General features: G+C 43.9%; 1 protein-coding gene and 1 long non-coding RNA gene across 3 annotated transcripts in view; one reads left to right on the forward strand and one right to left on the reverse strand.

The window, feature by feature from the left end:
- The window catches only part of CIMAP2 (ciliary microtubule associated protein 2), a 76373-nt gene that overhangs the window by 34275 nt on the left and 27619 nt on the right, over positions 1-14479 (reverse strand). The window contains exons 1-3 of one of the 2 annotated variants that reach the window (XM_007480528.3): positions 11130-11482; positions 4262-4352; positions 1703-1867 (exon numbers count right to left, since the gene is read on the reverse strand). In XM_007480528.3, coding sequence (XP_007480590.2) covers positions 1703-1867; positions 4262-4352; positions 11130-11179 — 306 coding nt within the window. In that variant the 5' untranslated portion in view covers positions 11180-11482. Of the gene's footprint in view, positions 1-1702; positions 1868-4261; positions 4353-11129; positions 11483-14479 lie in introns of those variants that run through there. The other variant, XM_007480529.3, reaches the window with a different exon arrangement.
- LOC130457044 (uncharacterized) lies at positions 11419-14455 on the forward strand. Its single transcript, XR_008916028.1, has 3 exons — positions 11419-13602; positions 13756-14091; positions 14187-14455. It is a non-coding gene; the product is annotated as an uncharacterized LOC130457044 (long non-coding RNA).

The raw sequence follows: 14479 nt of genomic DNA on the forward strand, positions 1-14479 counted from the left end.
TTCTGAGGGTCACCCATTTTTCCTGCTGGTGACTGAAAATCTTTCCCCACAACACTTCCCAATTGAAGGGACTTTCTGAAGAGAAACCTGAGCAGACTTTACCTCAGCTCCTGTTGCCCAGGGGTGAGTCCACTTGACTTTCTCTCAGGGGGCTCAGGCTGCCAAGGCCCGAGTTCCCCCCCAAACTCAAAGAGGGAGGGAAAAGGGTTTAGATAGAGACAGGGACCCCTTTTCCCACTTTCCTTCTCCCATTCTTCCCTGCCTATTATTCCTTTTGTATTTATTACCTGATTGAGTTAACATTAAAAGTTATCTGTTCCCCAAGCTGAGTGTGAGTGAACGGATCAAGGGGTGACCTTTTGGTCTCGAGTAGTGGAGGGGGGACAAGAGGGACAAGAGTGAATCTGGGAGAGCAGCCTTAGTTAAGGAGGAAAAGCAGAAGGGGGAAAATCTTCAAACCCTCTCTCCTCTCTCTGAGACAACCCATTACATCCGCTGTCTCCCCTGAACCCCACTTTGTGGAAGGGGGTTCTCCTCTCTTTCCCCCTCTCCATATCTAAAGTCCAAGCTTCCCTTGGGGTACAAGCTTCCCTCTTTTATCTTTTTTTAATACATAATAAAAATAGCACCTAATTCACAGGATTTTTTGAGATGGCATATGTTAAGTGCTGCATTAAAAGTGATATAGAAATGTCTTCTCTTACTATTATTATTCATGACTCAGCTGGAGATCTGGCCTCAGTTCAAAGTCCTTCTCTGACAGTTATTAGCTCTGTGACCCTGGGCTAGTCATTTAACTGTTGTCTGCTTCAGTTTCCTGTCTGTAAAACAAGGGATTGGACTTCATGGTCTCTAAGGTCCCTGTTGACTCTAGATCTAGAGTCCTATGCTCTTCTATAAAAGGCTTTTGATCTCACTACAATACTCACTCCAATTCTCGCTCCTACTCTTAGTGCTACCTCCTGAAATTACTATTTTTATTTTGTATCTATGTTGTCTGTTTGGAGAAAAGAGCATGTCACTCCCCTGGCCAGTAAACTCCAATGACTTGTGGTTGTCTCTCTGTTTAACGTCTAAAACCCTTTACAACCTTGGCCTCAACCTACTCTTCTAACCTTATAAGTTACTCTCTTCTCGTCACACTGTGTGGCCAAACTGGCCTCCTTGCTGTAGAACCAGGAGAACAACTGATACACTAACAATAATGATAAAAGAAAGAAAAGTTGGCAAGACTCGGGAATTCTGATCAACACAATGACTGGACCCAATTCCAAGAACTCATAACGAAACATGGTACCTACCTTCTCAAAGGGAAGTATTGGATTTGGGCATATCTGGGGGACATGGTCAACAGAGGACCATGTTTTGCATAATTATACATGTGTGTGATTGTATTTTCTTTTTCCTTTTTTTTTCTCAATGGGGAAGAAGGGAAGAGAAGGCAGATTTTTCAATGATAGAAAAAAATTAAAAATTTTTTTAAATTTTAAAAAAGGATAAATTGCACAATCACAAAATTACATTATTGGAAAGATTCTGTCCATGAGCAACTAACCCATATGTGAATAGGAATCTCCCAGGATGAAATTAGGATTAAATTCACATCCCTCCCATGTAATATTATATGACTAGGAAGTGGGTAATCTAAGAACATGGATGAAAAGGAGAATCCTTATTGGGAAGATGAAAACAAGGATCTTACAAGGGATTTCTTTTCTTTGATGACAGGATTATACTGGAAGTGAGGCAACTGGGTTAGCCTGTTGGCTTCCTCAGCCTTGGCCCATCCACTCCCAAGGGCTTGCTTCACCTCTTCCTCTTTGAAGCATCCATCAATTAAGGTGTACTTCCCAGGTCCCATCTCGACCTAAAAGTTAGAACAGGGTTATAATGGGATCTACAGAGACCTGCTCTCCTCTACTTCAAAAAGGCAGAATTATAGACTCATTGAATGTCAGCACTGGGTGGAAACAAAACATAAAGCATTACTGGAAGGGGCCTTGGAACAGATGAAGTCAGAGCTGGGAGGAACCTTAGAGCAGAGAATGGTAGGAGTTGGGAGGAACCTTAAAGTTGGACTGTTTCTACTTGAAGGGACTTTGGTGGCCCTCTAGATGAACCAACCCATTTTTTTAGGTGAGGACATGCTCAGGGTCAGAGAGAAAAGTCTTTGACAAGTCTGAGATTGAATCTCAGCTGTCACGATCCTCTATCACAAAGTTTTTCATCTCTTCACCTTTTTTTCCTCCTAAAGCTTTCTTCTATAATTCTCAGCTGTTCTAAGTCTCCTCCTAGCCCTAACATCTCCTGCTCCAAGGCTCATCCCAGCAATATCTATGTTTAAGTTTCCACCCAACTCTGACAGTCTCCAAGTCTAGATTTCTGCCTTTTTTCAAGTAGAGCAAGACCCTGTAAAGCCATTGTTCTGTTTTAAATTTTCCACTCAGCTCTGATATTTCATGTTCTAAGTTCCTTCCCAGTCCTGACATGCCATGTTCTAAGCTCCCTTCCAGTTCTATTCTAAGGTCCATCCCAGTAATAGTCTAAGTTTAAGTTTCCACCCAGCTCTACAGTCTCTGAATCTAGAATTCTACCTTTTTTTTCAAGTAGAGCAAGACCTTGTAGAGCCAATGTTCTATGTTTTAAATGTCCACCCAGCTCTGATATTTCTTGTTCTAAGTTCCTTCCCAGCTCTGCCATTCCCTGTTTTAAGCTCCTTCCCAGCCCTGAAATCCCCTGTTCTAAGCTCCCTGCCAGTTCTATTGTAAGGTCCACTCCAGCAATATTCTAAGTTTAAGTTTCCACCCAGCTCTACAGTCTCTGAGTCTAGAATTCTACCTTTTTTTCAAGTAGAGCAATACCTTGTAGAGCCAGTGTTCTATGTTTTAAATGTCCACCCAGCTCTGATATTTCTTGTTCTAAGTTCCTTTCCAGCTCTGACGTCCCCTGTTTTAAGCTCCTTCCCAGCCCTGACATCTCCTGTTCTAAGCTCCTTCCCAGCCCTGACATCTCCTGTTCTAAGCTCCTTCCCAGCCCTGACATCTCCTGTTCTAAGCTCCTTCCCAGCCCTGACATCCCCTGTTCTAAGCTCCTTCCCAGCCCTGACATCTCCTGTTCTAAGCCCTTCCCAGCCCTGACATCCCCTGTTCTAAGATCCTTCCCAGCCCTGACATCCCCTGTTCTAAGATCCTTTCCAGCCCTGACGTCCCCTGTTTTAAGCTCCTTCCCAGCCCTGACATCCCCTGTTCTAAGCTCCTTCCCAGCCCTGACATCCCCTGTTCTAAGCTCCTTCCCAGCCCTGACATCCCCTGTTCTAAGCTCCTTCCCAGCCCTGACATCTCCTGTTCTAAGCCCTTCCCAGCCCTGACATCCCCTGTTCTAAGATCCTTCCCAGCCCTGACTACTCTTTTCTAGGGCCCCCTCCCTTTCCTGTACTAAAGTCCCCCATCACCCAAGGCTGGACTTCTGCCATAGCCTGTTGGTGGTCTGGTCAGCCTGCCTTGAGTCTCTTCTCCATTCTGATCCATCCTCTACTCAGCTGTCAGTGTGTGCTTCCTTAAAGGGCACGTCACCTCCCTAGTTGGTAAATGGCACTGGCTCCCTCTTTCCTCCTCCAAAGCCAAACAGAAAGGCGATCCAGACTCCTCTGTTTGGCTTTTAAAGCCCTTTCTGGCCCGGCCCAGCCCAGCCTCCCTACACCTGAATTGCCCCCCTCCCGTAGTCTTGGAGTCCTAGCTTTTGACCCTTCATGCAGGTGCCTCCTCTTCCTCAGGGTACGTTTTGGCTGCGGGTCCCCCATGCCTGGAATCCTGGCCTTCCTCACCACTGGCTCGTGGCTTTCCTGGCTTCCTTCAAATCCCTGCAAAGTGCCTGCAAAGAGCCTTTCTGCGGACTATCTCTGCCTCATCTCATCTCTATCCTGTTTGTCCAAGCTGTTTCCGTGTTGTGTGTGTCGTGTCGTCTCTCCCACACAACTGGGAGCTCCTGGAGATCTGGAACTCTCATTGGCCTCTCTGGATTCCTAATGCCCAGTACAGCGCGTGGTGGCACAGGGTAGTCACTTAACTTGATTAGACCACCCAAAAAGAACATTTCAGGACAACTTGCCAGGATGGTCTGTCTTGGACCTGAGGAAGAGCCTGAGGTTCTCTTCTCACGCCCTTCCTCACCTCCTGACAAATTCGCCAGAGTTATGGGGCTCTCCTGGGCCCCCCACCAAATCTCATCGTTCAGGCTGTGACTCTGGGACGGCTCCACTCACCCGGGGTGGCAGATACTGCTTGGAATACAACACCGAAGGGAAGGTGGGCACTGTCTTGCTCCGCGGAATAATCAACGATGCCACATCAAATCTAGCCAGGAAAAGAGAGAACGAAATCTCCAGGTGAAATACTCCCGCCACGGTGGACTTGCTGCGTGACCTTGGACAAGTCCCTCGTCCTTTTCTGGCTCTCTGGTAAGTGAATAGCTTGGACATGATCAGAGATTCTCAACCTCTTTGGTCTTTTTCCACTCTTAAAAAAGGATTGAGGCAGCCCACCCCACCAAGAACTGTTCTTTACATGGGTTATGGCCATGGATAGCTATATGAGAAATGAAACTATAAAGAGATTATGATGAAAATGATTTTGACCTCCTGGACCCTTTGGAACAATTGGGGAGACCCTGGTCTTCCTCTGTTACACCTGGAGAATGACAGGAAGAGTTGAGCCTTCTTGTCTAGCACAAGTATTCTGAGATTCTCACCTCACCACCCATTTTTTTAAACTCTTATCTTCTGGTACTAAGTATCTAAGGCAGAAGAGCAGTGAGGTTTAAGGGGGTCAAGTGACTCACCAGCATCACACAGTTAGGAGGTAGCTGAAGCCAAATTTGAACCCAGGACCTCCCATCTCTAGGCCAGGTTTTCTATGCCCTGAGCCACCTCTCTGCCCCTTCCCTTCATCACCTATTAAGGAAGGGTAAAGAGGAGACTGAATTATTTGGAGTTATAGAATACTGGCAGGAAAAGAGACTAGATGATGCTGGCCTACCTGGTACACCACCACAGGGATGATGCTCAGCCTCTTCCTGAATATCTCTAGTGACAGAGAACTCGGAACGTTCCCAAGGTAGCCTACAGCATCGTTGGGCAGCTCCGAGCGTTCCTGTGGAGCCTCCCTGGAAAGTCTGCTCATTGGGCCCAGTAGAGATCGCCAGGGATAAGCTGACTACATAAATCCCAGCCCTCCTCACTTATAGCAGCCCTTCTGATGGGAGAAGGGAGTTGGGGCTCTGCAGTGGCAGAGGTGCTCAGCAATCCCTGAGAGACCATCGCAGGGCAAAGAGGCAGAAGGGATGCTCAGGACGTCTGATGTCTCTGCACCCATCCAGAGATATGGATAATGAAATGAGTTTTAATTGATTCAACTCCTCAGCATCGGCCAATATTGTACTATGTGCAGTTGTATTAGGCATGGAGAATACAGAGGAAAACCCCCAAATCCCTGACCCCAAGCACTTTACATCCTACTGAGAAAAACAACATGGACAGAGACAAACAAGCATAAGACTATATTGAAGAAGGGAAGAGTCCTGGAGCAGCCAGGTGGCTCAGTGGATAGAGTCAGATCTAAAGATGGGAGGTCCTGGGTTCAAATTTGACCTCACATTTCCTAGCTTGGTGACTCTGGGTAAATCACTTAATATCCACTGCCTAGCCCTTACTACTCCTTTTGCCTTAGAACGAATACACAGAATTTTTTAAAAACTCTTACCTTCTGTCTTGGAGTCAATATATATTGACTCCAAGGCAAAAGAGAGGTAAGGGCTAGGCAATGAGGGTCAAGTAACTTGCCCAGGGTCACCCAGCTGGGAAGTGTCTGAAGCCATATTTGAACCCAGGACCTCCTGTCACTGGGCCTGGATCTCAGCTCTCAATCCACTGAGCCTCCTAGCGGCCCCCTAACAGCTCTATCTATTGAAACATCTGGCTGCCCAATAATTTCCATTTCTCTTGAGTTATGTGGTCCAAAGTTCATTCTGGACCTTTTTTGATTGGAATATAATGAACTGAATTGAAGGGGGTTGAACATACTTATTCTGAATGTAAACTCATGCCAAAGGAGACTGCCCCCTAGTTGGCATTTTGTCAATGCATCTATCAATCAGTTTTTGTATTTTACTACAATCTCTAACTATTGTAACTCCCTCTTAGAATGTACTTTTAGCTAGAAAGTATTTAGAGTTATAAGATAGTTATATTTAAATGATCCATTGGGGAGGCAGGTCTCCCAAAGGATCACAGGGGGGATTATTTGTGGAGTTGTGACAAGGAAGCTCATCCCCTCCCCCTCCTGAGTAACTTTACCTGTCTATCAAACATACCACAGTTGCGCCAGGGTTGTGTCGGTGTACATTCTGTATGTGAATAAACGTTAAGGTTTGGGGCAGAATCAGGGGAAACTGAAGCGAGAATCGGGAGAACCATGAGGAGAAGAGACAGTGCAGGCAGTTGAGGGGAAATGAGGAAGAGACTGGCAGGCTAGGCACCACGTGGTCAGGTTACTTATAGGAACATTGTCTATATATCTTTCTAATAAACTTTATAAAATATATATCTGGATAGAAATATTATTATTTTAATTATTACAGCACCAGGACCAGAAGGATTTACAAGAGAATTGTACCAAACATTTAAGGATCATGTAATTCCAATAGAACAATTTATAAAGTAAGAATCCTACCAAACTCCTTTCATGAAACAAATATAGGACTAATGCCTAAATAAGGAAGAGCAAAAATAGAGAAAGAAAACTAAAGGCCAATATCATTAATGACTATAGATGCAAAGGTCCTAAATAGCATATTAGCCAGGAAACTATAACAATATATCATAAAGATTGTATATTATGACCAAACAGGATTTATAGTAGGTATGCAGAAATAGTTTGATATAAGGAAACTATTAACGTAATTGATGACATCAATAATAAAAGTAACAAAAATCACATTATATCAATAGATTCAGAAAAAGCTTTTGACAAAATACAACACTCATTCCTATTAAAAAGACTTGAAGGAGGCAGCTGGGTGGCTCAGTGGATTGAGAGCCAGGCCTAGAGATGGGAGGTCCTAGGTTCAAATCTGGCCTCAGACACTTCCCAGCTGTGTGACCCTGGGTAAGTCACTTAACCCCACTGTCTAGCCCTGACAACTCTTCTGCCTTGGAATCAATATTGATTCCAAGATGGAAGGTAAGGGTTTAAAAAAAAAACACTTGAAAATATAAGTATGAATGGATTTTTCCATAGACTAATAGGAAGTTTACACCTAAAATCGTCAGCACACATTATCTGTAATGGTAATAAGTTAGAAGCCATCCCTATAGGGTTAGGAGTGAAACAAGTGTGCTCATTAAATATTGTATTAGAAATGCTTACAGTAGCAATAAAAAAGAAATTGAAGGAATCAGAAGAGACAAAGAAGTTTAAAAAACTATCACTTTTTAATAGATGAAATGATAACATATATAGAGAATCCTAGAGATTCAACAGAATTTTAGTAGAAATTATCAATAATTTTACAAATTAGCAGGATAAAAGAAAAACTCACATAAATCATCAGCATTTCCCATCTATTATCAACAGTCATGAAAGAGATGGTAAGAGATAACCCATTTAAAATAACCATAGATAGAATAAGAAAACCTGCCAAAACAAACCCAGGAACTACATGAACATAATTTTAATAAGACATTTTAATACAAATAAAGCCATATTAAAATAATTGAAATAATATTAATTGTTCATGGGTGGGCAGAGCCAACATAATTAAAATAGCAATTCTATGTAAATTAATTCACTTCTTCAATGCCATCCCATTTTAATTACTAAAAATTTATTCTATTGAACTAGAAAAAATAGTAATTCATTTGGAAGAAGAAATGGTCAAGAATACCAAAGGAATTAATTAAGGGGGAAATGTAGAAGAGGGAGGACTAGCAATACCAGATTTTAAACTGTATTTCAAAGCAGTAATCAAAACTACCTGGAACTATCTAAGAAATAGAACCATAGATCAGTGGAACAGAACAGACATACAACAAATAGTTGTAAAAGATTATACTGACCTAGCTATTAAGATAAGAATTCACTATTTGGTAAAAAAAAAATGTTGGGAAAACTGGAACACAGGCTGGCAGAAAACAGATGTAGACCAATGTCTTACATCATTGACCAAGATAAGATCAAAATGGATACAGGACCTAGGAATAAAGAGAGATATAAGCAAATTAGAAGAATAGGGAACCTGTTAGCCTTGAGATTTATGGATAGGAGAAGAATTTGTGAATAAACAAGAGATAGAAAGTATTGTGAGATGTTAAATGGATAATTTTGAATACATTAAAAAGGTTTTGTTCAAATAAAACTAATATAGTCAAGATCAGAAGGAAAGCAGTTAATTGGGGGAATAGACAGTTTCTCAGATAGAGATCTCATACTTAAAACATATGGAGAATTTTTTGTTGAATTTATAAGAATATGAGCCATTCTCCAAATGAGAAATGGTCAAAAGATATGAACAGACAATTTCTGGATGAAGAAATCAAAGCTACATACAACTATATCAAAATGCTATAAATTATTATTGATTAGAGAAATTCAAATTGAAATAACTCTGAAATATCTTCTCACACCTAATAGATTGGGCTAAAAAGATAAAAGGGCAAAATGACAAATATTGGAGATGTATAAAAATGGGAACACACTGTTGGTGGAACTGTGAACTGATCCAACCATTCTGGAAATCTATAATGATGCTGAGAGTTATGAAACTCTGTATACCTTTTGGCCCAGCAATACCACTATTATGTTTATTTCCTAAGGTGATCAGGGAGAAAGGAAAAGAGCCCAAATGTTCTAAAATATTTATAGCAGCTCTCTATGTGGGGGCAAAGAACTAGAAATTGAGGGGATGCTCATCAATTGGGGAATGACTAAATAAGTTGTGGCACATGATTGTGATGGAATATTTGTGTGCCAGAAGAAATGATGAGCAGGTAACTTTTTTTAAAACATGGAAAGACTCACATGAAGTTATGATGAGTGAAAAAAGCAGAACCAAGAGAGCAATATGTATGCATATATGTATAGCAACAAATGCTATTTGAAAAATGATTTGTGTTATGTCTACTTCCAGAGAAAGAACTAAAAAATAGAAATAACTAAGACATAGTTTTATATATACACATGTATCTTTTTTTGTCAAGTGATGCCTTCTCTAATGCAGAGGGGAAGGAAAGAGGGAGTTTCCTGATTATTTTAACATAACAAATAAATTTAAATAAAAAAAAAACAAATGCTATGTTGTTCAGTTGTTTTCAGGAATGTCTAATTCTTTTATTGGGATTTTCTTGGCAGAGAGACTAGAATGTCTTGACATTTGTTTCTTCAGTTTATTTTACAGATTAGGAAATTGAGGCAAACAGGGTTAAGTGACTTGCCCCAAGTCACACAGCTGGTTAAGTATTTGAGGCTAGATTTGAACCTAGGAAGATGAATCTTCCTGACTCTGGGCCTGGCACTCTAACCACTGGGCCACCTAGCTTCCTCATATAAATGCTATTATTACTAAAACTTTTGCAATCTGGCTTCTGACCTTAACTGAAACTGATCTCTCCCAACTCACCAATATCACCACAACTTTTGATTCTGGTGACCTTTCCTTCCTTCCTTCCTTCCTTCCTCTTTCCCTCCCTCCCTTCCTTTCTTTCTTTTTTCCTTCCTTCCTTCCTTCCTTAGTTCCTTCCTTCCTTCCTTCCTTCCTTCCTTCCTTCCTTCCTTCCTTCCTTTCTTCCTTCCTTCCTTCCTTCCTTCCTTCCTTCCCTCCTTCCTTCCCTCCTTCTTTCCTTCCTTCCTTCCTTCTGTGCTTCCCGCCTACCTTCTGTCTTAGAATCCATACTAAGTATCAGTTCCAAGGCAGAAGAGCAGTAAGGGTTAGGCACCTAGGGTGAAGTGAATGGTTACCCTAGGACTAATCTGAGGTCAAATTTGAATCCAGGACCTGTCATCTCCATACCTGGCTTTCTATCTAGTGAGCCATGTAGCTGCCCCACTCAACTTTTTCTTAACAAGCAAACAAAAACTTTGATAATTGTGTAATTGTTCTCCTTGGTAATAGTGTATATTTTATTTTATAAATATACTTCTGAGAAGGAGTTCATAGGCTTCCCCAGACTACCAGAGGAGGCTGGGACATAAAAAAAGGCTGAGAACCTCTGGAAGAGAAAGTCTTTTCTGCCCCCACCCCCACCCCCCCAACTCATCAATGAATTCCTGTTTGCATTTTGTACCTATTTCCTAGATCTCAGTATGCATCCGTGTGTCTCCCCTAACCCATGTAAGCTCCTGGAGGGCAGAAACTGTTTCATTCTATCTTTTGATCTTTTGTGCCTGGGCACATAGTAGGGATTTAATAAAAGCCTGTGGAGATGAATGAATGGATGGATGGATGGATGGATGGATGGATGGATGGATGGATGGATGGAGGTGGGAAAGCATGAATAGAGGAGGAGCAAGGGAAGAGAGAGAAGGGAAAAAAGCTAAATCCTGGCCTGCTCCCCAGGTCAGGGGGATCCATGAACTCCCCAGCCTAAAAGAATGGGGAGGGGGAATTAAGGGCCCCAAAGAGAGCAGGGAGGAGAGGCCAAAGACCTTCCATTTCTATCTGGAAAGGATGGTCCATTAGAGTTCATTTCTCGGCTTCTCCACTCCTGCAAACTGAGTCCAGGTAAGGGAAGGGCTGTATCTGCTCTGGATGAGGAAAGTAATAAGGGGCAGAACCAGAATCCCAACCCAGGTCTGCTTGCTCCAAATTCGGACCTTTCCACTGGACTTCAGTCATGGTTTGAACCCAATTCTTAAGGAAGGGATTAGAAATCAGAGACTAGCTTCATGAAAGCGAAGGAAACTGAGGACCAGGAAGAGAGGGATCTAGTCCAACACAACAAGGAGTCAGTGGTATTGGCTGGATTTGAACCCAGGGCTGAGGACAGCTGGGGAATCAGAGGGTTAGGGAAGAAGAGCGGGCGCCTAACCCCGCCCTTCTGGAGGAGGGAGATCACCTCCTCCTAGACTCCCCAGCCTCACCTGGCTGACTGGCTCCCGAAGGGCGCTCCAGCAAAACGTTTTTCTGGCATCCTGCAAACTCCTGAAAGACGCCTTCCAAGTGTTGCAGGAAGTTCCCCGGATTGCCACTAAGCTTTCTAGCACTGGGAAGGTTCACTGGATCCGCTGTAAGCTTTCTAGCATGGGGGAGGCTCCTTTACACTACTCGCCCCGCCCTAGCTGCCAGGCAACGCTCTCCCGGCTCTTATGACCTAGAATTGTGGTGGGCGAAGAGAATGGAAAGAAAAAAGGAAGGAGAAAGGAGGTGGGGAAGAAGGGACCAGAGAAGAAAGAGGCTGTGGGGAGGACTAGAAAAGGAGCAGGGGAATGGGAGAGGAAAGAAAGAAGGAGGGGAATGTGGGGCGTGGAAGGATGGAGAGGAAGAAAGCCGGGAGAGAGCAGATAGAGAACGAAACTGCGGAGAGAGACGGGGTTATGGATGGGATAAGATGAAGAAGGGAGAAGGGGGGAAAGGATAAGGAGGAAAGGGAAGAGAGGAATGAAGGGGGCTGTGCTGAAAGGAAGGTAACAAGGGATGGGGGAGGAGGCAGGAGAGAGAGAAAAGAGGGAAAACAGGAGGGAGGGTACATCCCTGGCTTCTGTACCTAACCTTAATTCCATGGTCTGTGCTGTCCCTACTTCAAAACTCCTTAGCCATCCCATTTCTCTCTGGAACTTGATAATGCCCAACCTCAGCTTGGATCCTACTGGACAACTGTCCTCTTCCCCACCCCCCACTTCATTCTCCCTTCAGCATCTGTTCCAAACCTTCCCCTTTTCCTGGAGCTTCTAGCTTCAGATATAGCAGGTTCAGCCTCTTTTCCTGGAGAAGCCTGGGGTCATAGATCAGGGGCATGCACAGCCCCTCTTCCATTCAGACCTCTGCATCACCAGTCTTCCCCCCCTTTTTCTTCTCCTTTTTCCTTACAGAGGAACATGCTTCCCTACTTTTCACTAGGGCTGATCTCTTTCCTTGGGTTCTCCTTGGGTTCTTTATTCTATTCCCCAACATCTCTGGAATTTTGGATTCTCAGTCCATCCTTTAATGCATCCTCCATGGTTCTTTCTCCACTGTCTCCTTTCTCTCCACTGACATTATCAAGTATCCCCCATCCTAAAAGAACCTCCCTTGGACTTTTGTTTTGTGAGGTACAATTTCATCATTGGAGGGAACTCTCATCAAGAGCTTCCTCAACCCTCCAGGTGGCTCAGTACATAATCCTGGGGCTTGGAGTCAGGAAGACCTGAGTTCAAATTCAGTCTCAGGCTCTTAATAGCTATATGACTGAGCAAGTCCTGTAACCTTTCTCTGACTTAGTTTCAACGATAGAATGAGGATGATAATAGCCCATATCTTCCAGGATTGTTGTGAAGATCTAATGAGATATCTGCAAAGTGCTTAGTATAGTGCCTGGCACATAGTAGGTGCTTGGTTTCATTCTTATTTCCTTCCTTGTCTTCCTTTCCTTCCACCAGCTGCCTAGAAACGAAGCATAAAATCTTAAGAGAATTGCTTAGAGCACTGACAGGGTTACCCAACCAGTAGGAGTCAGAAGTACCTGAGAGTATTCCTAAGAGAGGAAATAATGCCTCTCTTCGCCCCTTCTTTGTTTTTTTCTTCTTCTTAAAGCCCTCGCCTTCCACTTTAGAATCAATGTTATTTTTTGGTTCCAAGACAGAAGAGTGGCAAGGGCTAGGCTAGGAGGTTAAGTGACTTGCCCAGGGTCACACAGCTAGGAAATGTCTGAGGCCAGATTTGAACCTAGACTTCTCGTGTCTAGGCCTGGCTCTCAATCCACTGAGCTACCCAGCTGCCCCCTCCTTCTTTGTTTCTCTAATCCCAACCACCTTCTTCTGCCTCCCTCTTCACTCCTAACTTTGAAAAGGTTGCCTACACTTTTCTCTATTTCCTCAGCATCTACTCCTTGTCTTCTTGCAGTGTGTTCTGAGCCCTACCAGTAGATAGAAAGCTCCACCAAGGTGGTCAGTGTCCTTTAATTGGCAAACCCATTAGCCTTCTTTCAACCCTCATCACTGTTCAGGTTTTGATTGGTCATCTCCTTCTGGCTCTTCTCTTCTTCCTTGGGTAGTTGGGACAGGGAGAATCACCCTTGGCTCGCCTCCTATCTTTATGTTGCTTGTCAAGGCCTGGGACGCTTGCTGACTTCTCGAAAGTGGGTGTTCTCCCAGTTCCATCCTTGGAAAATTCTTTCTTTGGACTTTCACCCTGATTAATGAGGCAGAACTCAGGGTGTGGGCGTGGGCGTGGGATAGACTAAAAGGTGTTTATTTTTAAAAATCATGTCAGATCAGCAAGCGATTCAAGATGGGGCCAGTTTGTATTGGTAACTTTGGTAATGAGATAAAGATAAATTGGGGAGACCCACGTCAGCCAAAGGGGATGGACCGCTGCACCCCGGTGCCTCCCCAATCACCAGCAAATGCTGGCTCCCAGGTGGGGATGACCTGCCACCTGCTGGATAGCAGATAATACAAAAAACTGCATTCTGGGTGATGCCTCCCCAGCACTGGCTGACAAACAGGACTGGGAATGATGGGGTCGTTGAGTCACCATAACTGCCGCTCCTTCGTTCTCTCTTCTCTCTAGGCTTTCCGCCATTGCCTTTGCATTTATCCCCATGGCATTCATGATCCCTTACGTGATATCCGCATCCCCAGGCCTGACCTCTGCCCTTCCCTAGAGATCCGCGTCTCTGGTGACACACAGGACAGCCCACAGGACGTCCGATCGACTCCAAACTCAAAGGGTTCCACATAGAATATCACCTCCTTGAGGGAGAAGAGCTCTATCAGAATAACGTGGACTAGGGAAGAATAGAGCAGAATGAAAGGAAGGAGGAAAAGAGGAAACAGGAGAGGAGGAAGGGAAGAAGGAGAGAAGAGGGAAAGAGAGGGATGAAGGCAAGAAAGATGGGGAAAGGAGGTAGGCTAGAGTGACAGTCACTGTCATGGCTTCCATAATTCTTAGCCAACTGAAATTGTTGCCCATTGCCCATATCTTGTCCTGCCCTTCTGCAGACCACCTTTCCACCTTCCCGTACAAGGCCTGCCCTTCAGGAGTTGAGCCGAGGTGGAGAAAATGCAGTACTGGGGCTCCAGAGTTCTGGACTCAACATGCCTCTAACGCTGCTGTATCCAATCCAATTCAACTGAAGTGTGTGACCTCCAGCTATCCCACACACTTCTATGGGTATGAGTAGCATTCAGGAAAGAATTTTGCCTTGTGGAAGGTCAAAACTAGCTGGGGACTGAGATCACACTTTTCCTCTGCCTCTCTTTCACCATGTCCTTTCAGCAAGACTGGCTACACA

The sequence above is a fragment of the Monodelphis domestica genome, chromosome 2 (genome assembly GCF_027887165.1).
Source record: "Monodelphis domestica isolate mMonDom1 chromosome 2, mMonDom1.pri, whole genome shotgun sequence".
Taxonomy (NCBI): domain Eukaryota; kingdom Metazoa; phylum Chordata; class Mammalia; order Didelphimorphia; family Didelphidae; genus Monodelphis; species Monodelphis domestica.